Source organism: Mytilus edulis, chromosome 1, assembly GCF_963676685.1.
Source record: "Mytilus edulis chromosome 1, xbMytEdul2.2, whole genome shotgun sequence".
NCBI classification, from domain to species: Eukaryota; Metazoa; Mollusca; class Bivalvia; order Mytilida; family Mytilidae; genus Mytilus; species Mytilus edulis.
This window is the reverse complement of record NC_092344.1, coordinates 101,835,063-101,861,401: the sequence shown is the minus strand read 5'-3', so window position 1 is coordinate 101,861,401 and position 26,339 is coordinate 101,835,063. Positions and strand designations below refer to the sequence as shown.

The 26,339-nt window shown below is 31.5% G+C and overlaps 1 protein-coding gene across 1 annotated transcript; it reads right to left on the bottom strand.

Annotated features, from left to right (window-relative positions):
• Window positions 1-700: 700 nt before the first annotated feature.
• On the bottom strand, window positions 701-20,709 carry LOC139516355 (MAP kinase-activated protein kinase 2-like). The gene is made up of 10 exons (XM_071306421.1): window positions 20,368-20,709; window positions 16,622-16,761; window positions 14,761-14,825; window positions 14,143-14,222; window positions 13,652-13,781; window positions 12,497-12,572; window positions 9,060-9,184; window positions 7,780-7,865; window positions 6,618-6,698; window positions 701-4,802 (listed from the first exon to the last, which is right to left on the bottom strand). The coding sequence occupies exons 1-10, from the start codon at window positions 20,521-20,523 to the stop codon at window positions 4,674-4,676; spliced, it is 1,068 nt and encodes a 355-aa protein (XP_071162522.1). The 5' UTR covers window positions 20,524-20,709; the 3' UTR covers window positions 701-4,673.
• Window positions 20,710-26,339: the final 5,630 nt, after the last annotated feature.

The window sequence follows — 26,339 nt, the reverse complement described above, 5'->3', positions numbered from 1 at the left end:
CTTTTTCATCTACTGTAGATTTTGAAAAACATGCAAAACAGACTCTGAGTAAGAAACATCATTTAATATCAGGAATTACTACAATTACGGAAATGGTAGACAATTTCTGCTATTTGTCCTATTTCTGGATGTCGACAGATTTTCTCTATACCAGTTTCCCCCCAAAAAAATGACACTTGCATTTTACCTTCCATGTTCTTTTTCTCTGCCTAGATAACCCAATGATGATAGTGACAAATTTGACTAAATTTGATCCAGTAGGAGATGACTTTTGTAAAAGACACAAACACAAAGAGATGGAAAAAGCTGGCATTGGCCCTTTGAGTGCAACATAAACAGGTATTCTGTTTAAATAATATGTGTAAAGGTAGGTTTAATCAAATACAACCTTGAATGATCACTATACCTAACAATTTTCAATGTTAATAAGTAATAGTGTCACTGTGACCATGTAGAACAAATTGACCCAAATGTTGTTCATAATTTTGAATGGTATGGTCTTGGCATAATTCATACAATTTTAGTTTTAATAAGTTGAACAGTTACAATAAAAATTAACTGTTTATGGATTCTTAGGGTGAAATATACCAACAACTCAAGACTGTGTGCCCAAAAAGTATGAACAGAAGAATGAACATCAGACTCTAAGGCATGTTTGGAATCAGAAGAAATGTCAAGCTAGTAAGGCAAATTTACACCAAAAATTACAAATATTTTATTGTTTACATTTTCTCAATCATACGAACAAAATATATCACAATTCACAAGTATCTCTCTAATTGTTCAAGTATTCTTAACAATGAAACAAAATATAGTTGTGTTAAGTATAATGATATAACAAACATGAGAAACAGTGTAACAACTTTCTAAATATAGTAAATCAAGTAAGCATTGTGGGTATTTCTTATAACAACAGAGAACATCTTTCTATTTTATATTGATGTACACTTTAACATAACAGAAAATATTGGGGATACAACACTCATACTTTTACTTTAGAATTTGAGTATTTGACATATAGACAAACAGTAGAATGTCTGCCCTGATTTTTGGAAGGCATCATTTTATTTACTTAGCCATCTTTTCATAATTTTTATTTAAGCATCCCTATTTATCTTAAAACTGTTTTTTGGACTACTACTATGGTAATAAAGAAGAAACTCTTTCATTCAGTACCAGCAATCCTGATCAACTAAGCATCAAGAAGTCCTTAGCTCTTGAATATATTGGACCACACTTCCAATTGCTTGCACTCTATAGGTCAGATGTAAATATTAGTAAATAGCTGATTGGCTGAAATTGTAGCAAAATAACCAAAATCATATAATTCCAATGCGTAACAATACTGCACACCATGTTGTGCCTAGCATACCCCCACTTGTAATTTAAAGTATCAGATAACAGGAAATAGGTGTCAAACAGATTCAAAATTGCTCACGTTTCAACACACCGTCGATAAGCTGCTGACTAGATATGAAATCATTCTGTACAGTAGTACTAAAGAAAAGTGTGATGAAAAAGATCAAGTCCATTTAAGATGTTTCAAAATTTAAAGTATTTGCAAACAGGATGTAGGTATCACACAAATTTGAAAAATTTGCATATGTTACAACTCATAAATGTTAAGCTGTTCAAGTATGAAATTTTATGTTAGTAGTTCACACAAGAAAAGACAGTCATAGCAAACTTATTTTTGCAAAAAAATTAGGTTTTAAAATTTCTTTAATGTCCTTTCACTATTAAAAGTTCATGTAATACAGTCTTAAGTTGAAAGTTCTTGAAAACTCTGAACAAGTCAGCATAACCCATCTCTATATGAAGCACATGAAAAAAAATTTGATATCTACAAAGACTACTAAATGATATTTATAAAGAAGTTAAACAAGATCCTTATAATTTATAGTGAATCACATATTGAAATCACAAAATCATTTAAAAACCTTACTTTTTCGTCCTAGTTACAGCTAAATATCTGAAGTGTGTTGTTGGTTAATATTACATTAGTTTGGTGAACCAAATATTCCTTCTTAGCTATTGGATATATAAACAAATCTTAGTTAGGCTGTCCATACAAATATTCCCTTAGCTATTGGATAGATAAATAAATCTTAGTTAAACTGTTCATATAGACAATCCAAGATTTAATGAACAAATAGAGACATTAGTAACTCTTTCAATTAGAAGTTTGTACTTGATTTCATGTTTAACCTAACATACGAGCTATTTCATTCTATTGCACCTTGCAAACACTCACAGATATGCTGTGAAGTAGACAGCTTCAAGGAACCATTATGGCAATATTTTGTTAAGCTTTAAATCAGAAAGTGTTAAATAATTTTGCCAAACACTAGTTTTTTAGTGTGACATTTCTAAAAGCTTAAAAATTTATATTTAATTAGAAATTAAAATTCCTTTAGATAAAATAAAAGATCAGTTCAGATATCCAACTTCTGTCCTCCTAAACTTTGTTCAGTGTCAGTGTCCTTTAAAATAAAGTCTGGACCCATCAGAAAACACAAAACAATGTAGTACCCATAATACAACATTATTTCTCAATTCATTGAAAAAGAGCCTTCCTAATGTAAAACATGTTCACTAAAAATATCAATGTTTTTTCAAAGGTTGAATACAAAGTATCAATGGTATGAAGTCACAACCTATTTTTAGTACTGTGTCTTATATATATAATAAAGGTCAAACTTTTATAAAGTGTCTACTTGTATAACAAATATTATAATGAATATGTCAGGAAATGTTTAATTTCCTTGCGAGTATACCATTGTTTTGTATGAAGAGGTTATATATTGTATTTAAACTGTTGCAATATCTCCTGTCCATTCAGATCTCGTATCAACTGTTTTGAACACCTACATGTAATATTTTTGGAAAAAAATATTTGATTCAAAAGCAATTTTCTCTTGAATTCCCTCCACACACTAAGCTCAATGTCACAAGATCTTTCTACTATCATCATTTAATTTGTTTAAACTTGAAATATATTATTCACAATAAGTATTTCTCCAAGTTTATTTTCGCATACTTAATATTCTGTCTAAAAGTGGGAACATTTTTCTCTGCATGATATTTCTCAAACTGATGAAGATTGTAATAAATGCTCTGAATACTGTAATGTTCTGGTAAATTTATTTCTGTATGATGAGAAAACAAGTTTTACTTTTCATTACTAGACAATTTCAGAATAGTTGTATATCAAAAGCATTGTAGTCAGTGCCTAAGAGTGGACATGAATTTAAAAAATATTTCATGAAATTCCCAGTGATAAATTCAGAGATAAGATACTAATTAGTTTCTAACTCTCTAATGCAAAGTTAACTTTGAATAAATTTGACTATTCACTTTAGGTGCATTTTGGTCATAAAGCTCCTAAACTTGCCACAAATATATGCATCCCTGGCTTTCAAATGTTCTGGTTTGACATTCCTAGTGTGGTAAATCTAGAAAGGTGATATTTATAATAAAGTGTAATTTCACATTGTTTTGTAAAAATCTTCCATTTTTTGTCCACTGTCAGTTGTACAGATATTCTAAAAATTCCCTTCTTTCATAAAAGTTGATAGAAATGATGAATAAGTCACTATATATATTTATTGTCAAAATACATTTTTGATAAAATCTTTCATCAATCATGAAATGAATTATGATGATTTCAGACATATTATGAACAACTAAATGCTTAAGAACTATTTGTACCGGTATTCCTTCAAATATTTGATCACAAATCCTCATAATGGTTATTCAAGGAAAATTTGCAAGCGGTAGGGGATGCTTGATAGATTGACATATTAAAAAATAATAAAAGGGGTAATGAGGCTCCAGACCAATTACCACCGTATAAAACACTTCTGACAGCCTTTTGAATCTGTAAAAGGTGGGTTTAGAAAACAAATTCTGTTAAACCCCTCTTCATGCCAATTCATTATATTTTTCTGGTTAAGTTGCAACTAATGTAGTGAATGAATGAACTAGAAAGGAAGTTCACATTTATTACATGATTCTTGCTGGAACTTATCAATGTTAATGTGACACAAATACTTTACAACATTATTAACATATCACCTGGGTCAATTGTAATTCACTTAACAACATATATTTTTGAAAATATACAAATAGGGATAAAGTAAAAAGATTACTTTTGATAAAAATCATGTTTCCCTTTTTTCCTCCAGACTTAGTTGGAAAAGAACAATACTTAAAAACAATATGAGTCAAGGTCCCAAGGTGACAGAAATCCTGCCTGCAGAATTAAGAAGAATACTGTTGTTCTGTTTGAAAAGTAGCTCAAAACTGTAATGAACTATTTGTCATTTAGAAATAACTTCCAATTTTAATACTTTTTTTTCAGCTGATAGAATATTAAAGACTTGGCATACAATGCAATGCACATTCTTCATTAAAACGTATTGTTAATAAATATTCAGAAAAAAATATATCCATAGATGTTTCCATTTAAAAAAAGTTCATCTAAAATATTACTATAACAAATATCATAACAAGTATATAAAACAAAAGTATGTTTTTAACTATCCTTTGAAAAACGATCAAATAATCGAGAACAAAACAATCTGAATAATCTGTTTTCCTCACTTATAAAGAATATTTTGCTATTCTCAACATGACTAAATTGACTAAAAACTTCAATAATTGATGACATTTCAAACCATTTGTTCTTCGTTTCTCATTTTTCGTTTTTTAAGAATAGGGTTGTCAGAGTCTGCTAAGTTCTTTATTGGACATTGTTCATAATCTACTCTCATTGTTGCTAAAGCATTTGTCATTTCCTCCTGCAAAGAATTAAGAAGTGAGCTATTAAATCAATGTCTATGATAAATGATCTCAATAAGTATAAGTATTATTTACTTTAAATAAATATAAATGGATAATGTGTCCATCTGTCACCGAAATTCCCACTGCATATAACATTATAAAGGGGCATCACTGGAGATCTGTTAAAGTGACAACAAAATTGAAACTTGGATCTGTGTATTAAGCATTGTGTATTAGTTTCATAACATTTGATTGAGGCAAACTTAAGTTAAGAGAATAGAAACCTATTTTGGGATTACATATAAACAGATGTAGACAGACAAGGGTAATACTTAATGCCCTTTACAGGTGACGGAGGCATCAAAGGTAAATAATATGTTTCTTGTTACGCCCAATAACTTATTTAGTAAGTGTTAACATGTGTGGCATGTACAGTCGATTCCACTTAATTGCATACCGCTTAATAGCATAATTCGGTTAATTGCATATTTTTCTCCTGCACAAAACCATTTCCCATTCATCTAATGTTAAATTGTACGGTTACATGCATAGCCCCACAAGTGGCATTTCGGTTAATTGCATAGAAAATAATCGCCAGCTAGATATGCCGAGTTAAAACTAACGAGATTTTTGACCGGAAACAGCAATTTGGTAAGTATATTTTTCTTGAATGCATCATAATTTTTGATATTATTTCACATTTACTTCTGTGTTATTTAAATAAAGTTTTAAAACAGTTTGTTTCGTGTTTATATGATTATAAAAAAGACCTCGATGTGTACACAGGTAAAGTTTCCCATATTCTATTTTAAGCCTCGAGGTCATAAAAATGTCAATCAGCTGATTGTTGTAAAAACACTTGTTGTAACCATTCTATGATCTTCTATCTCAAAAGGTGTCAATTATTGATTGCATTTCAAACATTGTTCATAGATTACATTTTGGGTGTATTTTAAAACAATAACGCCTGCTAATTATCGGTCATATCCGACCATGTGCGACCTCGTAATTTGGCTAGGGGTGATCTACATTTATGTTAAATATTACAGGGCATTTATATATGGTTGAAGAATTTCATACATCAATCTTTCATTTTTAATATTTTTTGAAAAGAACATTTACTTGAAATTATTATATTTTCTCACTTTCAACACTCGTGTCCAGCAAATAACCCATGCAGGGTCCCATTACCTGCTGCTTTGCATATACGAAACTAACGAGGTGAAAGTAACAGTGTTACATCACTGTGCAATCGGTAAATACTGCATAATAAAGGCAGTTTATTACACATTTATTGTATCAAATAATTATAAACTGTGTAGCATTGTTCAACAGTTTGTTTTAATCAAAGCGTAACAATATAATTTGTACATCCGGGTCATAGAAACAAATCTATTTTTAGAACAAATTTATTTTCGTATCTCAGGTAAAGGAAAAGTCGGTACATAAATAAACTAAAACTAAATGTGTTTATAAATTTTATTGAAAGAATAAACAATGAAATAAAATGCATGACTTTTATTAGAATAAATAATCATTCGATATGTTGTAAGTGGATTATGGACGTTCATCTTTCTTCAGGATTTCCTTTACTGATCTGCACTATCTATGTTATTTGACTCCGTATTTTGGCATTTCGGATATAAGCATACTCCGCTTTATTGCATAATTTCGTCTGACAAATAGGCTATGCAAATAACCGGAATGTACTGTATTATATGGATGTAAGTTTTGATCTGGATATTGATATAGGCAATATATATTTAAAGCAGTAAGTCTATGGAGTGTAATTCATCTTTATTTCAATTTTTCTCCATTTTATTTGTTCTTACCTGAACGTCCTGCCACATGTCTTCATCTTCCTTCAGTATTTTTGCAGAAAACAAAGGTGTATCAGGTACAATTGTATTGTCCTAAGAATAAAAATTCAGTAGATACATGTATGATGTGCACTAATTTAATAAAAATTCTTTTTGTTAAATGTGTGTTTTTATATATTTAATATCTTATTCCCACAACATATCCTTTTCCACTATCAAATTCAATAAGTTATTCTTGAATATTTGGAAAACTTCTTTTTTTTAATGATCAAAGTCCAATAACTCTTGAAAAACAGGAAAATTGCAAGAATTTTAGGATGACTTCTTTTTTTAGTTACAAAATTGTACAATGTGAAGCTTTCTATACAGTTATTAAGCTACTGTTTCATTTCCGTTTTGGAATTTGTGTCAAATGTTCGGACTCCTTGGTGTTTTCCATACAACACAATGTAAAATATTTTGCCCCATAACACCCATTTATTTTTTCATATAAGACTTTATAGCTCATAAAAGGTCATTTACCAAAATTTTAGAAGATTCTTGATTTTCTTTCTTTTGTTTGAGACCCAATTAATACCAATGTAAATATATGGTAAAAGTCCAAGCTATCCTTGTCCCGCCATATTTTAAATCTCAAATATCTGGAAAAGGAGGTCCATGACCTATCAATATTTTTAGCTTATATTTATCCTTAATGGATCCAGCTTATAGTATCAATTTTAAATTCTTAATTTGTTAATTTTCACCTAACCTCACCTAAGTACATCCTTAATGAGTAATTTAGTATTTGTAGTATACTTTTCAATCATCATAATCTTATTTGTAGTGAACTTGAAGGAAAATAATGATTTATTTCTGAATTATTTGTCCAGAATTTTTAATTATCCTTCATTTTGGTCACCAGTACAAAGGCCCTTTTCAAAAACATTTTACAACAATACTGATTGATATCCATTGATTTGACTTGCCACCATGTAAAACAACTTACTAATATCCATTTATTTGACATAGCACTAAGTAAATAACTTGGTACCCATTCATTTAATGTAAACAACTTACTAATATCCATTTATTTGACATAGCACCAAGTAAATACAACTTACTAATATCCATTTATTTGACATAGCACCAAGTAAATAACTTGGTACCCATTCATTTAATGTAAACAACTTACTGATATCCATTTATTTGACATAACATCTTCTATTGATAGTCTTTCTTCAGGAATTGTTTTCAACAAACCTCGTATTAAATCTTTTGCTAAAAAAGTAAAGAAAACTTGTTTTAAATGTAAAATCAAATTATATGAAAATCGTTTTATTTTTCAAAATACAATATTATTTTAATGCTCAATTAAGCACAGTTTGTTACGACCAAAGAGTTTGAAATGGGCCAAGTAAGGTCACAACATTCAAGCTTCATACAGCTCTGAATTTGGATTGTGTTTAAATATTTAACACAGCATAGGTTTCCGACACAGAAAAAATGTGGTCTATTAACCTAAAAATTTGAAACTGGACATTTACCTATTATGATTCAAAAGTCAGATTATAAATACATGATTAGATTCAGCATATCAAAGAAAACCAAGAATTAAAACTTTTGATGAAATCAAACAAAGTTTAATTTGGACCCTTTGAACCTTATGTGGACAAACTTAAAAGCTGGGTCAAAAATCAAAAGTATTATCAAAGTACATATATAAAGTCAGCATATCAAAAATACCCATTAAAGACGTTTTTTTGTTAAAAATTAAACAAAGTAAAATTTTTGATCCTTTGAACCTCATGTGGACAAATTTGAAAACAGGGCATTAGTTCATTAATGTTAATACACAGTTAGATTTGGAATATTACAGAACCCTTAAAATTCAAGACTGAATTAAACCCCATTGAAATTGGTAAAGAAATAAGCAATGTGTACAACATATTAGAGAAGTATTTTCCTAAATGGTTAGCCATAACTCCAAAAATCAATTCCGACCTAACTTTTATGGTATGGAACCTTGAGGTATAATTTCATAGAGATCCATAGACTGATACATGAGTTCTTATAGAGAATCATCAAAATCCTTTGTTTGGGGTTCTTAATTCAATAACGGTGAGGCCAATTGCCTCCTTATTCCTAAACAGTTAGGAAAATTATAATAACCCATTAAATAAATCCCAACCTATCTTTTGTGGTATGAAACCTTGTGGTACAATTGATATACACTTATACTCAAGTTACTGTCTGGAAACTAAATGTTTTTGGAAGTAATGATGCTTTTTGGAAATTGTGATGCTAACAGCATCAAGTGAGGTTATACAGTGTGATAAGCAGAAAGATATAAACATTGTAAAAAATTCAAATTCACTGTACATTGAAGACGTGTTCATTTACAAATGTGTAATATTAGCTTTTTAATATTTTACACCATATAATGATATTTGACAGAGTGAATTATTTTTATACCTTCTTTTGATACTTTACTCCATTCTGGGTTAGGAAATTCATATTGCCCATTCCTTATTCTTTTTTTCATACCGGGTGAAATAGCTGCACCATGATTACTATAAAAAGGTGGGTAACCACATAATCTACAAAAAAACGGACATTTTATTACAAATGTATACTCTTATTATCTATATAAGCAATAAAAACTTTATAATATTAAACTTTATTAAAAGAATGTGTCTTTTAGCATAATTTCTCTTTTTGGGATATTTACAAAATTTAAACGATAACAAGTAACTCAGCAGGGGCGTAGCTGCCGTAAGGCACTATAGGCACGTGCCTACACATAATTTTTCACAAATATTTTTTTTTATCAGTAAAAAAATGATGAACGCCAGTGAAGTTGTCAAAACTCTTTGATTATCAATAGTTTCTCTTTCTTAGTGAATGGAATATCGGATAGAAATGAATGTTATTATGATTTTACCTTATATAGAATCTGTAATCTAGAACTTTATTGGTTCAGATCATTTCACTTTTATCAACAAAAACTTGAACGAACATCAACTTAGACACATGAGTGTTTTGACTTTAATTTGTTGTTAGTTTTCAACTAGCTTTCCACTTTGCCTTCACCCGACTTGCCAATGTTGGTCGTCCGTTTGGCTGTGCAGGATGTGTAAATATATACGCAGTCACGTCTGGTGAGGATTGGGACATTAAATCCGATGCCTAGTTGTAGAGCGAACGCCACTCATTGGGGAGTTCGAAGTTGGTCTACTGAAAGGCAAAATTTCTGCTCCTATCCAATAATTCCTCATTTTCCAATGCATGGCATTTTCAAATTTCCAGACCTTCGTCCTGGACGACACCTTTTACAAGACCTAGCTCCCCGTCTTATTTATTGTAAATTTGTGTTTTTTTGTTTGTCCAAATTCCTAGGATAAAACATGAGAAATATGAATTTCTTGAATTTTGTTACGATAGTATGAACAGAACAGAACTGTGTGTATGTGTTTATGTGGCTAGGGTGAAGGTTTAAGAATAAATAAAGATTGATGTTTTTTGTCTAGCCAAAAGGATAGTTTTATTATATAGTAATATCAGTTTTTACGTGCGTGACAAATTTTTTAAAATTTATTTATTTATATAAGATGAAATGCACATTTATACTTCAATGAAGGATCGTCACAAATTTTACTATTAATTAAGTTCTACGTATCAATCAGAATGGAATAGATATGAACACACCAAACAGGGTGTACTGCTTAATGAAAGATAGACGCTGATCTACGCTGGGCAGTGCATGATGTAATTTTTTGCTTCATATTTCCGATTGTATTGCGCTATCTAATTCACTAGTCAGATGTAATGGTGAATTATTCATAATTTTTCGAACTTTTCATCATGTATATTAAAATTATCATGAATAAATAACCAGTAAATTTAATTTTTTTGTACATCAAATTATGCAGCTGAAATGCTGAAAATCGTTTTCCGTCGGGGGGCTTCGCCCCCCTGAACCCCCTACCAGGGCTTTGCCCTGGACCTAATGGGGGCCTTGAGCGGCCCCCAGACCCCCTGCCGATTGGTGCCTACAGTTGGCTGAATACCTAGCTACGCCCCTGCTCAGTCATGTCAGTATTGCATTCACAGTTTTTATTAAATTGTACTTAGGATAAATCATTTCTATTATACATAATGTAATAAAGCTGAAATATACCAGCTGATGTTCAATTCATAAGATGGTGCAATCTAAGTACAAATTATAACATTTTCAAATAATGGTAATTTATTGCAATTTAACCAAACCAAATAAAAAAATAGTGAAACTTAACTGTATAATTATAACGTTTATCAGTGAACAAATGTTTTAAATGCTTGAACCTAACATACATTTGGTAAAGTGTCCTTATACTGTACTAGTATATATAAAAGGCCTACAGATCTACATTTTTTGATGTTGCAAACTTAAATTTAAAGTCCAGGGGTTTATCTGAGTATTTTGGGAAAAGGGACCCATGCCAGTTTTGGGAATTATTTAACGCACTTTTCAATGAAATTGGGAAAAACAACCAATATACCAGATGTTAGTTTTAATGTGTTTTGTTCATTAAATTTGTTTTGTTGGTGAAAATAAAGTAAGGACTACCTACACCTTCTTTGTTTTTAAATATAACAACATGGCATTAAAGTTATTTGAGTATCAAAATAATGAGTTCTAACTTCTTAAAGGATTGTTACATTTTTTTTTTTTTTGACATGAAAATTTGTGAACTAAAATATTTTGAGTTCTGTATAAAATATATATATCCTGTTTCTATTTTCTTTTTTATATATCTTTTGGTTTTCAATTTTAGTGTTGCTATGATAGCTGTCACATGTTTGGTTCTTTTCATTTTTTATTTACTGTATTTTATTGACAAACCCGGAGTTATATACTTGTCCGTTCCCGGATTTGATCTGGTTTTAGTATTTTCCCACACTTCCTGTTTATTTATGGCAGCCATTGTTTGTCAATGTTGTTTGTCATTCAATATGTTTCAACTTGGATTTACACATTACTTGTTGGCGATTTTTGGCATAAAGCTAGCGGTTGAATAAAATAAACATCTCTGTCATGAATAATAAAGATGAAAATGAATTTTGTGATCACTTGGGAATTTTACTCCCAAAATTGGGGAAAATGTAGGGTTTTTGCCGTTGGGAATGGGTCCGAAAACCGGACCCTGTGGAATGCTAGAAAAATCCATGTAAACTCATATCATTTTTTTCTTGTTTTTTTGGTCATTGATATTTACCAAATACCTCCTTTTATTCATATCAGACAAACTAGCAACCCTTGCCAAACACAGACTGTTAGACTGTTTTCAATTAATTATAAACCTGAAACTTGTTATTCTTATAGGATTACTTTAAGGTTATTTTGGTAGTATTGACCCAAAAAGTAATTGTTACCCTTGGCATGTGTGGAAACATTCACAACGAAATATAACCTAGAAGTAGTAGTGACCGGTTATGCATGAAAAATAAAATTCCGATTCTCATTACCTGCCACTTCAGCAAAAAATTTGGCTGATTGCTAGTATTTGTGATTAAAAAAAACATATAAAAATTTAATTTTACAGCTTTCAAAACAGTCAAAGGGAGATAAATAATAAAGGGATATTCACAGTAACACCAATTTATACAATTTGCGCATTTTCAGTTTTAAAATTAAAAACAGTTTTCCATGAAGAAATACTTGATCATTTTTTCAATATAGATGACACAAGTGAAAATGATATGTAAAACATATGTCTTTAAAAGATTTAGGGAACCAGTCCAGAAATTCCAGATAAACTTTGCAATTTGCTGAAGATAATACCCCTTGAGCAAAAATTATATGCCTGTTTGATAGTTTGCCAGATTAAAACCATAAGGCATTATATAAGACTGAATTACACTATACTTACAAAATATACATAATAACACCTAATGACCACATATCGCATGATTTGTCATATTTTTCTGGACCCAACACTTCAGGTGCTGTAAAGAAACATGTACAATAAGTTAAAAATATTATTCATATACTGAATATTCAGAAATTTTTGCAATTCTTTTTATTAATGCAATTCTTGCAATTGGCGAGTAGCACAACAATAAGGCTCGTTCTAATATATGATACAGATATTATCTTTTATTTTGATATGAGAGAATGTTTATGCATTGTTCATATAGCATGCAGAGATGGTTTTAAAAGTCATTCATCTCCAAAAGATTGGTTTGTTCATCGGTTTATACATCTAACGTAGACATTAATTTGCTGTTGGATAAAAAGTTATAAGCTATAATAGTATACAGTAAATTCCGATATTTGCGATGTTTTTAATTATTTGATTTGAACTCAAATTTAGAATTTTTTTTATATGACTTAAACAGAATTTAAAAAAAAAAAAAAAAATCCCATTTTTGTCTAAAATGACCAAATCACAATAATAAATGCAAGTTGACTTTAATTGAAGTCTGGAACTGGCATGTCAGTTAATTGCTAGTAGTCTGATGTTATTTATGTATTATTGTCATTTTGTTTATTTTCTTTGGTTACATCTTCTGACATCAGACTCGGACTTCTTTTGAACTGAATTTTAATGTGTGTATTGTTATGCGTTTACTTTTCTGCATTGGCTAGAGGTATAGGGGGAGGGTTGAGATCTCATAAATATGTTTAACCCGCTGCATTTTTTTTTGCGCCTGTCCATAGTCAGGAGCCTCTGGCCTTTGCTAGTCTTGTATTATTTTTAGTTTTAGTTTCTTGTGTACAATTTGGAGTTTAGTATGGCATTTATTATCACTGAACTAGTATATATATTTGTTAAGGGGCCAGCTGAAGGATGCCTCGGGGTGCAGGGATTTCTCGCTGCATTGAAGACCTTTTGGTGACCTTCTGCTGTTGTCTGTTCTATGGTCGGGTTGTTGTCTCTTTGACACATTCCCCATTTCCATTCTCAATTCTAAGCAATAATTTCTGAATTTACAGTAGATAGAAACTGACAGTAAACTATTTATAATTAATGTACATACATGTACATGTATCATAAAGTACATAAAAGTATTGTTAAACCTACCAACATAATATGGTGTATAACATGGTGTCTGTAAACTTTTTGTATGTGTAGTAATTTCTTTGGCAAATCCAAAATCTGTCAACTTTAAAATGCCTTCTGAAGATTTTCTTGTATATAGCAAATTTTCTGGCTGCAAATATATAAACATAAAGTTAACACCCCAAATAAGAACAACAAATACTATGTGGTTCTAAAGACAGATTTTAAATGGTACAGCACTAAAGTCTGAATTTGATTAATAAATACTGATCAACAGAAAAAAATAGTAACTTTTAAATATTGCCACTATGATTTTCTGTTACAAAAAAATATTGATTTCATTAAACTGTTTGTTTCCAAAATTAAAGAAATTTAATAGGAAGCTCACATAACCATATCTCTACACACATAAAGCTTACATTATATGATCAAGGGATCACAGATACCCTGTCTTGCAAAAAAAATATTGCTATGTAGATCACTACTAAAATTTTATCATCTTGAATTCCTACCTTTAAATCTCTGTGTGCTATGTTCATGGAATGTAAGTAATGAATGGCACTAGCCACCTGAGTTACTATTTCTGCTGCCTCTGTTTAAAAAAGAAGAAAACAAGTTTCAAATGTCAATAAAGAGATCTTAGACCCTAAAAACCTACACTTGATAGATATTTTCAACACTATCTAAAGCTTACACATTCTTTTCTGTCTATTGATATAAATGAAATGTATCCACCTTATATCAAACTTTCATAATCCAATGACTTTCTTAGACCTTGAAATCAAGATTGCTGTTACTAATCCTGATAATCTCAATATTTATAACAAAGTGGACAAATTTCAATCCCTTTAATACATGGGAATGTTATATTGTCTCCCTAATAGTGCATGAAGTGCACATCTCTCACTTATATTCATACAGGTGTGTCGTTTTACATTTCAGTGATCATTATCTTGGAATTCTTACAAAATGTTTAGAACAAAGGTTACAGATACCATAATTTGGTTTAAGCTTTGACTGAAGTTTGTTTAGCTGTTGTTTCATAACATTTACCTCACAAATCTTTTCTTTCATTTTTATTTTTCTCCATGTGGTCTACACATATGTAAATTAAAATCAAAGGTTTTTACCTCTTTCTGTGAATGCACTGTCAGCTCTTTCTTGTATTCGACTGAACAATTCTCCACCTTCCATACTAAAAAAAGCTATCAATGTTAGAAGAGTGTACATGATATCCAACCATACTGATCATTTAATTTCTAATAATGTGTCTTGCTTTTTGAATTATTTAAATGATCATAAATGGCAGACATAATAGTTTTTCAACTATTTAAAAACTTTTAAGTAAGGAAAACAGTTTTGTATTATATGATGACTGTGGTCATGTATCAATTATCATTTATTTTGTTTTCAAAAATGTTTTTTGGATATATTTTTATCTCGCATATAAAAGGTATATTGTACTTTTTAGCGTTTTCTGACAATCTTTCCAACAAATGTTAACCTGTATGCAAGTATTATTTGCTAAAACATTTTAAAATTAGAATACAATCATGACAACATATTTTAAATTAGATATAAGTGTACATAAACTACTGTATTTGTGACAGCATCAGGGGTTAAAATTTAAATGCAGGGTCATTCATGAACAATTCAATGGTCCACTATGGAAAATGAAAGACAGTGTTCTCCCCAGGCCGTTTTAGGACAGCGATTTTCAGCGCTATTTCAATTCCCCGCTGTCCTATTGCACTGACCGCAGCGCTATCCAACGCAACCGCATCGCTATATTTTTTCCCCGTATTTTTCAATTTTTTTCAAATTTCCCGCTTATTTTTCACTTCGGATCACGTGATCGACTGGTTTACGATTTTTGAATGAATTATTTCCGTTGTATAAAAGTAACTTCGCGGGACCAGTCTAATAAATTTTACAAAATGGCGTTTTTGGAAGATCAAAATAAACAAAGATTTCAACATTGACATCGATTTTTTTAATTTAAAGAAAATATAGAGGCATATATGAATGAAATGTGATGAAATGAATTGACCGCATTTCCCGACGTCACTCACAAACTTGTTTTACAAACTTTGAACAAACGATGATTTTAAAAACGATCAAACACAGGGGTTTGTTACAAGTTATTTGCCGGGTTTACTATCCATACGAACCCCGAAAATGATCAAGTCTTTTAAATATTAATTATCCCTTATTCGAACTTATAATTTAGTCAGAAATTCTTCCATTTGATAACAATTTGAGAGGATATGATTAGCAAAACAAACCCCAAGCTGATACGACTTGAGAAATTTTACTTTCTCGATGTCCAGCTTGGATGAGGCCATTTAAATATTATAAAACGTTTAGGTCATAAAAATGAGAAATCTTTATGCTAAATAATGTCAATTCCTGTCAAACGTCGTAAGGTAAACAGTACACTGCTACAGTTTGTTATAAAACCAAACAGAAGCTGACAATGACTTTATTGTTGGTCCTACATGTTCTGCAACATTACCTGATGGTGCTAAGAAATCTTGGCATAGGCAGTCTGGTGTAGATCCATCATGGAAAAAGACTCTTCCTTCAGTTTTATACATAGATAGTATGAGGATTTAATATATGAATTTACAATGGAGAAAAAAAAAAACTCTTCAGACTTCTATATCCAGACCATAACATTAACAAACAAAGCCTCATTAAGGGGTACACTGTTACTTCCATGAGCATGACAAGGACATCATAACAAGAGGAAACATCAACAGCATGATATAATAAAAACACATAACAAATCAATTACAAGCAAATCGCGCGCCGCGATAAAGTTACTGAGAGTTGTCGAAAATTACACGCTTACCACAGCGCTATCCAAAAATCCTGGGGAGAACACTGGAAAGATGTAAATTATTACTCTTAGGAACAAAAAAGTCTGGAAGTTTAATAAATTTGAATGATTCTACAACTAATCACAAATATTAAAAATTCTTATTTTACCATTCCATCACTACAAGCAGACATCTCTGACCACTGTAGACATTTTCATAAACATCTATTATTCTGACAATATAAGGACATCCTGAAGCCCGCCAATGTAAATCAACTTCTCTTCTCGCCTTTGGCACATCCCGCAAGACCTGAAAGAAATAATAATGTTATGTAACAGTTGAAAGTTTTCTTCAAACCAGTTAGTTTTACAACGTGTGACATGATTTTATCAGATTTTGGATATAAAAATGCATTTAATCATTTTCAGTATATGTTGGTATATCTTCTACAGTGTTCTCCCCAGAAAATTTGGATAGCATCACATTTTGCGTAAAAAAAAATAACTGTATTTTTTTTTAATGTCATTTGTCGCGTCGCGTTGATGCTCTATTTCCTTTATATGTTTTAGTTTATATTGTTCAATTCATAACTGAGAATACAATTAAACTATAACAACAAAAACAGTTGTTTCAGTTTATGTTTTCTTTATTCATTTATAGTTACAGAATTATTTTTTTCCTCTTGTGCCAAATAAAAATAAATATGTGCTTTCAGTTACCCAACACATAAGTCAAATGAATGAATGGTTCATTATAGTGCAACCTGTATATATATACAAAACTAAATATCTATTACACAAAATTAACTATTTTTTTATATTATATTAAGTAAAGATAAAGTAGCAAAAGTAGCAAAAAAAATATCAATTTAAAAACTTTTTTTTATCATGTTTATGAAATTCATTGTTTCATGGCACTCAATGAATTAGTCCCTGTTGTTTCTTATCTTTACATCAAAATGATATGTATTTTTAACAAAGTTATCTAACAAATAGTCTATTAATGCGTAGTTTTCTCTATTGGTATATTTTTTCTGTCTACTGTCCGTCTGTTGTCATTATCATGAAAATGCTGATTTTTGTCATATTTGGTCCGGTTCCGATCCGTAGTTTACACAAAAAAGTGCAATGGAGGCCGTAGAAAAATTTACGAAAATGATTCCGAGAATAAACATTGTTTGACAAGAGATTGTGAATGAATAAGACGCTTTTAATGCATTAAACATAAACTTAAGCCAATTATGATCACTTTTTAAAGAAGTATAAAACTTATTTTAGCTCAAAACCAAAATTCTCACTCTCGTATAACCGGAAGAGAAAGAAAGTATTTTTTGGAGAGTTGCACAAATAAACGACCTTTTAAAAAAAAATCGTTTTAATCTTTGAAATTTCGTAATACAAAACATAGATTTCGAATTGTTTTTGTGATTGCATTTTTCCATGTCAAATTGGTGATTGCAGACACGTGGTATTAGTCATGTCACGAGTGTCAGCTTGGGATATTCGCATCCAAACAGTTATCACCCTGAGGGCAATTAACACCTGGCTATTTAATCTCTTAATTGCCTTTAGTGTCCGACTTAAAGGGATTACAATTAAAGGTGATATCATTTTTATGATCATAATCGATAATAGATGAAAGTTCAAAATTGAGGACAAGTAAAATAGCATCTTCAAAATAATTATAGCGTCGCAGGAATTATTATAGCATCACGGTGAAAAAATATAGCCTCGCGGTACTGCGACGCTAAAATGGCCTGGGGAGAACACTGTTCTAAAGACACTTAACTCAATCATGTCAATAATGATAGAAATAAACACCTCTAAGAATATTGACTTGAAAATTCAAAATAAATGATACTTTAATCATATCATACTGAGCTCAAATGGGACTTGAGAAGTTTCTGGAAGTAACCCTTGTCTTCGATTATCACATTTTTTTTGTCAGAACTCAAATCTTTCATTTTTGAACATCAGTTCATACTGATCTCCTCTGTAGAATATGAGTCAGAAGGGTAAATTAAAAAGAACCATTGATATGTAAATGTTCTTTATTTAGATAAGGCTAATCTTTTCAAATTGATTATAAAAATTAATAGTTTATCGACTCTCTAAAGACAATTGAAATATCTCACATAAAAGGTAAGTTATAGTTATAATTTTTATATTCTTATCTCTCAAAGTTATAGCAATGTACTCTTTGAAGTTTATGATGTACTTAGATCAAAAGTTCCATGTTGATTAGTCGCATACTTTTTAATACTGCTACTGGTACCTGACCTAGTTGCCCTATGTCCCCCTTGGGAGGAACAGGATTAAGTCAGTCAAGTAAGTTACTGGTACTCGACAGTGGTATCAAAATATTTCATTCTGGGGAATTTTTGGTGTCAGACAATGCAATAATGGACTCAAGGCTAATGTTTAAAATGTATCTTATTATGTTTTGTAGGGTTTATATTGGGGCGAAGTCCCCTATTACAGTAGAAAAATCAATAATTATAATAAAAAAAAAAATTGGGAAAATCTGAAATTTTCATTGTACTAATCAACTCAAAATCTTACAAATTTTTTTGTCGCTTTTTAAATTCCCGCATTTGCACAGAATGCAGAAATCTATTTTCTTCTTCCGATCTCGTTGTCGTGAGACTTTGAGTAATCTAGTAAAATATAGGAACTCAAGGAACACAATACCAATATTTCATTTTTAATAATTCTTTGTCTTTGATATGAATTAACGTTACCTGATGTATTGCGTTTCTTTGTTTACATTGAACATGACGTCATAACTTAAATAACGTCCCAAGTAAAATCCCTAACAAGAGAACCAAAATTGGAAACATTACAGTATTTTATATATATTATTATATATTATATATAAGTTACAAAAAAATAATTCATACAGACTTCACTCCCATTCACAGGTAATGCTTGCCTTATATTATTTTTATGATTACACTATTGTAGAATAAGGAACCCATTATAGAGAGACTTACTATATTAAAGATGTAATGAACTTGGTATTCGATAGTCCAAATAATTATGACGTCTTGAAAGGCTATTATAATTTTTTTCTTTGACGCCTTACTTCGACGTCATAACGCCAAACTCATATTTTCAGTTGGACTTTGAGAGGGAATTTACTGCTTTATTAAAACGTTTAGCTGATTTCTCCTTAAGATGCTTCATTTTAGGAGTATAAAATATATTTTTGAACCAAACTCGGTACATTTTGACGGACCTGAATTTCCGGATAATGTAAAACAAAGGTTTCGGAAATTCGAGTCTGTCCAAATTTTACCGAGTTTTTATTTTACAATCTCCTAAAAAGAAATCAGATAAACGTTTTAAAAAATGCAGTCGACATGTTCCCGCCTCGGATGGAATTGTTATTTATATTATTATTTCTGTAGGGATTAATTGGAAATATTTTGCACAAACAAACACATAAAAGGTAAGAATTTTTATATATGCAATTTTTTTTAGCCTTCAATGAAAATTTGATGGCTAAATCGGGTCTCAAAGTTGAGAGCAAAATATGCTCTCAAAGTCCAACCGAAAATGGCGGCTTCAGCATTATGACGTCGAAGTAAGGCGTCAAAGAAAAAAATTATAATAGCCTTTCAAGACGTCATAATTATTTGGACTAGGTATTCGACTGTCCAGAAAACTTTTAAATTGGCACTCAACTTGACCAAGGCTATATTAACCAATCAGAATATTAGAAAACATATACAATCTAGTGTTCATTGAGTACTGATAACTCAAAATCTATTAACATATTGATAGATTTAAAATTTTATGTCATAGAACACTGCCACTGAGAAAGGAAAGTTATCCCTCATTTGAAAGATTCGTTTAGGAAAATTGTAATCGATATATGTTTCCCCCACCTGTGAATAGGTTTTATTTATGATACCTTTAAGGCACATTTTTGATTTGTTGTCTTCTGGAAACATTCTACAACTTTTCCATTAATACCAAGCCCTAAAACACTTCCGGTTATTCTGTAATCATCGCTAATAGGGTTCTTCTTCGGTTGTAAATTTCTGTATATTGGTACATTTTGTATCATACTGGAGAGTCTTTTCTTAATGAAACCGAAAATTGTGATGTTTTTTGTGTGATACGGTAACTAAATGTAATGTTTAAATGGTCTTTCACAATACTATTAAAAGTGTGTATAGACTCATTGATAATCTGTCTGTGTGTCCTTGTGACAGGAAGTGATTGGATTCTTGTTCATTTTGACCAAAAACGCGATATTTAGAGCTAAATTAATTACTGACTTTCTTACCTAGAAACATTGTCGTCGGGAAGAACAAACGCATTCTTTCAGCAACTCACAACTAAACTTCATTTTATATATACATGAAATAATAAAATGAAAGACATGTTATGTTTTCTAGACGATGGGATTCGAATTTCAATTTTTTCATTTATGTTAATATTTTAGAATTCAAATTTTTTATGGAGAGTATAATTCTCAATTGGTCATAAGTCACAAACATAACCTGTAACATCTCAGTATGTGTAAAATCTGATTGCTACTATTAAAATACATGAGATCACACAAATAAACAATACACAATTAAAATATGTAACAAGTACAAAAAATGTTTTAAAACAACATAATGTAAGTAAGTTTGTTCTCTTTTCTTGTCTGAAATGCTAACCAACAACGAAGGGGTATACTCTACATGCACTCAGAAGTTGCAGGAGTACTAGACATGAGACAAATTAACAGCTATAGATCAAGAAAAATGGTTAATTGATGTTTTTGACGATAAAAATTCTGTAAATGGAAACAAGCTTGGAACATTCAGAAGGTTAAAAACAATTACAAAGCTAGTTTATTTGTTAAAACAATCAACTTTCGTGACCATCGACGCATTTTATCAAACTTTCGATGTGGATCGCTGCCGCTTGCGGTAGAGACTGGACGTTTCACTAAGCCGACCACTCCATTATGTGATGGACTTTGTCTTTTCTGCAATGACAATTTTATAGAGACAGAACAACATTTTTTAATAGACTGTAATATTTATTCAGATATAAGAGAACTCTGAATAACACTTTTAATGCTTTTAACTCTGATGAAAATTTTTATTTTATTATGAACTGTGATCATGCTCAGGTTTTATTAGTCAATACATTACATCTTATGTTTAAACGAAGGAAGATTAATGTGTAAATTTTTAATCATTATTGATTGTATAAATGAACTTAAAGGAGTTTTTTTTAATTTTTAGTATCATGAAAAGTTTTATTATTTAAATATTTCTATTACATTATAGTATATATTTTTTAGTTTGAAAAGGATGAAAGTGTCTCATATGTCTTAAAGGCAGGGATCTAATAGTTTTACAAGGGTGGAAATACTTCCAGGAGTATCTGATCATGACATCGTCTTTGCTGAAATAAGTGTCATCCCTTCAAGAAAAAATCAAGCAGCAAGAAAGATTCCTCTATACAGCAAAGCAAATTGGGATAAGATGAGGGAAGATATAAATAATATTAAGAATGAAATTGTAACAATGACAACCAGCAAAAGTAACATCAATGACATATGGTTAGTATTTAAAACAAGTTTAGAGAAAAGCGTTAATTTGAATATCCCGCACAAACAGGCTAGAACCAAGGACAGCCCACCATGGATATCCAGAGATCTCAAAAGACTCATCAGAAAGAGAGATCGGCTGTACAAGAAAAAGAAGAAATCTCATGACAAGAAAGACTCTGAGAAATACAAAACAATCAAACGCCAGGTACAACAAGGTCTGAGGAGGTCATACTGGAAGTATGTGGAATCTATCGTAACACCACCAGAAGATAACATCATAGAAAATTTTGGCTGTATGAAGAGATTCTGGACATTCATAAAGCACAAACGAAGTGATGGAAATGAAGTCTCACCACTGAAAAAGGATGGCCTTCTATATTCAGATCCTTTGGATAAAGCAAATATACAAAACCAACAGTTCCAGTCTGCTTTTACTGAAAAAACAAGCTTCTCAAATCAGGAATTCCAAGACAGATGTGGATCTTTAAACAAAAATTATCCATCTATGCCAGAAATCAAAATCACAGATAATGGAATATTGAAAATACTGGAAAACCTCAATCCACACAAGGCAGCTGGCCCAGACCAAATTACATCGAAGGTTCTAAACGACTTAGTATCCTCTTTCAACAGTCATATGAGTCTGGAGAATTACCAATAGACTGGAAATCAGCCAACGTCTGTCCAATCTTTAAAAAAAACAAAAATACAAAGCAGAAAACTACCGCCCTGTATCTTTAACGTGTATAGCATGCAAAATCATGGAACACATAATTACCAGCAACATCATGGCTCACTCGGACAAACATAATATCCTACATCCTATGCAGCATGGGTTTCGCAAAAAATTATCATGCGAAACTCAACTCATCGAATTCATAGATGATATCACGCAAAACCTGGACGAAGGAAAGCAAACTGATTGCTTAATCATGGACTTCTCCAAGGCTTTTGACAAAGTAAGCCATTCACTACTGATCCATAAACTACATAGATACGGGATTGATGGAAAAACCAACAGATGGATCCAGAGTTTCCTAAGTGGTAGACAACAGTCAGTAGTGGTTGAAGGTGTAAGCTCTGGCTTCATTGATGTAGAATCAGGTGTACCACAAGGTTCAGTCCTTGGACCAGCACTCTTCCTCTACTACATTAATGATATGCCAGAGGGGGTTCGATCTAGAACACGATTGTTTGCCGAAGACACAATCATCTATCTAACAATAACATCAGATGCAGATACAACAACACTGCAAGAGGATCTGAACAAATTATCAGACTGGGAACAACGATGGCTCATGAAATTCAACGCAGACAAATGCAATGTCATGACCATCAGCAAGAAAAGAAATCCAATCACAAAAGATTATATCCTTCATGGCCATGTACTGGAGAGAGTATCGGATGCAAAATATCTTGGAGTTACAATCAGCTCAGATTTAAATTGGAGTACTCATGTACATAACATCTGCCAAAAAGCAAATAAAACTATTGGGTTCTTAAAAAGAAATCTTAACATCAGCAACAAACAACTGAAAGAAAATGCATACAAGTCATTAAACAGACCAACACTTGAATATGCAAGCGCAGTTTGGGACCCCGATCAACAGAACAACAAGAAAAAAATTGAGATGGTACAACGCAGAGGGGCTAGGTATGTTACCAACAAATACCGTAACACATCATCAGTAGACGCCATGATAAATCAACTCGAGTGGCAACAACTAGAAGAGAGGAGATCAACAACAAGGATGTGCATGATGTACAAAATAACTAACTGCCTAGTTAATATAGATGCAACATCTAGGCTTATTCCAACAAACCGAGCATCAAGAACAACTCGGACTGGATGTTTCCAGGTTCCTCTTTGTAGAACGGATATAAGGAAAATGTCATTCTATTCAAAATCAATACGGGAATGGAATGCCTTACCACTTTCCACTATCACCGCCCCGAGTCTTGAATGCTCAGTCAAGGCTCGGCTAACAAAATAGACATAATCACTTGTTTTTAATGAGCACCTGTATATAGGATTTTAACTTTCACAAAATGTAAATATAATTAAATTTTCTTTGCGCAACACACAGTGGCAGAATAATCAGACAGTTGATTGCGGCCGCTTAACTGGAAGAAGAAGAAGATATTTATATTGTATATGATGATGTATATTGGATCGTGACACTATAATAAACTATTTACTTACTTACTTACTATTCACGGTATCATATTTTAATCTCTGTCGGCATTGGGAAAATTAAAGTCATCTCTTACGTCGAAATAATTTACGGCAAAGTTAAGTTCTTATTCAACCTGTCCAATCAACTATTTTTTTTAAAGTTTTATAAAGTGCTTTTACAGGAAATTGTTATGAAAATATAAGAACAAATGGCCTCTGCTTACCCAAAATTTCAAAAATTATCTCAGAGCCCGATCACAAAATTTCAAAAATTATCTTAGAGCCCGATCACAATCTGTGATCGGGCTCTAAGATAATTTTTGAAATTTTGGGTAAGCAGAGGCCATTTGTTCTTATATTTTCATAACAATTTCCTGTAATCTATATCAAATTTCATGAAAAAAGTGTTCTACAGCATTGGACACGGCATAGGAGGTGATGCCATGATGTCAAAGAGGCAGGGATTTGAAAGCATGCGAGAAAACGTTATCTAGCATTATTAGGCTTAAATCCGACCTTTTTCTAACTGAATAATTCAGCGCCCTCTATCCACTACTTTTCTCGAGGGCTTGAAGGAGTGCTCGAAGTGATCGTAATATAACGACTGGATTATTCGGGTTAACCTTTTTCACAACATTTTTAAAAAGTAGCCAAAAGATTACGTCCGTCGAAAAGGTGTCACGTATTTAGACGTTTAGACCGGTTTAATTATCACGTTGTGATTGGTTTAACGCAGTCACGTGGTGCACCCTTATGATACCGTAGGGGGTTCATAGTAAATTTCATAGGGGTTCAGGACGCGTTAATAGTGACGTCATCTATTAATGTTGATGTGTTTCATTGTTTATTTTTTAACACAACGCAGCAGAAAAAGTCCAGCGTGCAATAAATTCGTTATGTATACGGTCAACGACTGACCGCCTGCGGATCCAGAGGGTGAATAAAATCCATAGGGGATTCGGCCTCCAGCCTCATCCCCTATGGATTGTATTAACCATTTATGGACCCGTAGGGGGTCAGTAGCGAACCATATAACTTACAATGGCCCATAGAAAAGGCGAATATCCAAAATTGTCAACTCGAGAAAGTTATTTTGGCCACGATCATCACTGAAGAGACATGTATTGTCGAAATGCGCATCTGGTGCAGAAAAATTGGTACCGTTAATATGGAACGCCATGACTGCCTTACCATTATATGCAATGCTCACACCATTATATGCAGTGCTCACAACATTATATTAAGTGCTCACAACATTATATTAAGTGCTCACAACATTATATTAAGTTCTCACAACATTATACGCAGTGGTCCAAACATTATGCAGTGGTCACAACATTATACGAAGTGGTCCAAACATTATATGCAGTGGTCACAACATTATATGAAGTGGTCAAAACATTATATGAAGTGGTCACAACATTATATGAAGTGGTCACAACATTATATGAAGTGGTCACAACATTATACGTTTTTTGTTGATGAAGGTGATGATCGGTGATGGTGATGATGATGTTTGATGTATGATGAGATTGATGTATGATGAGATTGATGTATGATGAGATCATTCGGTAAACTTCGGGTTTTTTAGCGGAAATTACCGAATCCATAATTGGTAATGCCCAGCTAACAATTAAAGTCATGTTATGATTAAGGCAGTATACAATATTTAAAACTAATTGAAATAAGTAAGGAAAAGATGAAACTAAGAAGTGAATGAATGAACTAGATCTGTTCGTCGTAAAAAATGCGAATGGCAAAATGTAAGTTAAATAATAAAAGTTTATTTAATGAAATATCGAAGGAAAATTTGTATGATATATTCCTCGAGTTCATTTCCTACTGAAGAACTTTAGCAATGTGTCACTTTATAGTCTGTACTCAGTTTAAAAAAGGTTAATTACCTTTTAAATAAAATAGTCAGATTTCTATAACACCTAAGAACCATATTAGGCTAGCTTATATATGTCCTGATAGAGTCATTTTTGGCATCGATTTTCAGAATTTGGCATTTTTACATGAATAAGTATCTAACAGATATGGAAAATGCAGTTTAAAGCATTACATTACAGTAGGTGTCCAATTTTTTTACAAGCAGTTTGTCTTCTAAATATGTTCAGCAGTCTTATATAGAAAATAAACTTTCATAAGA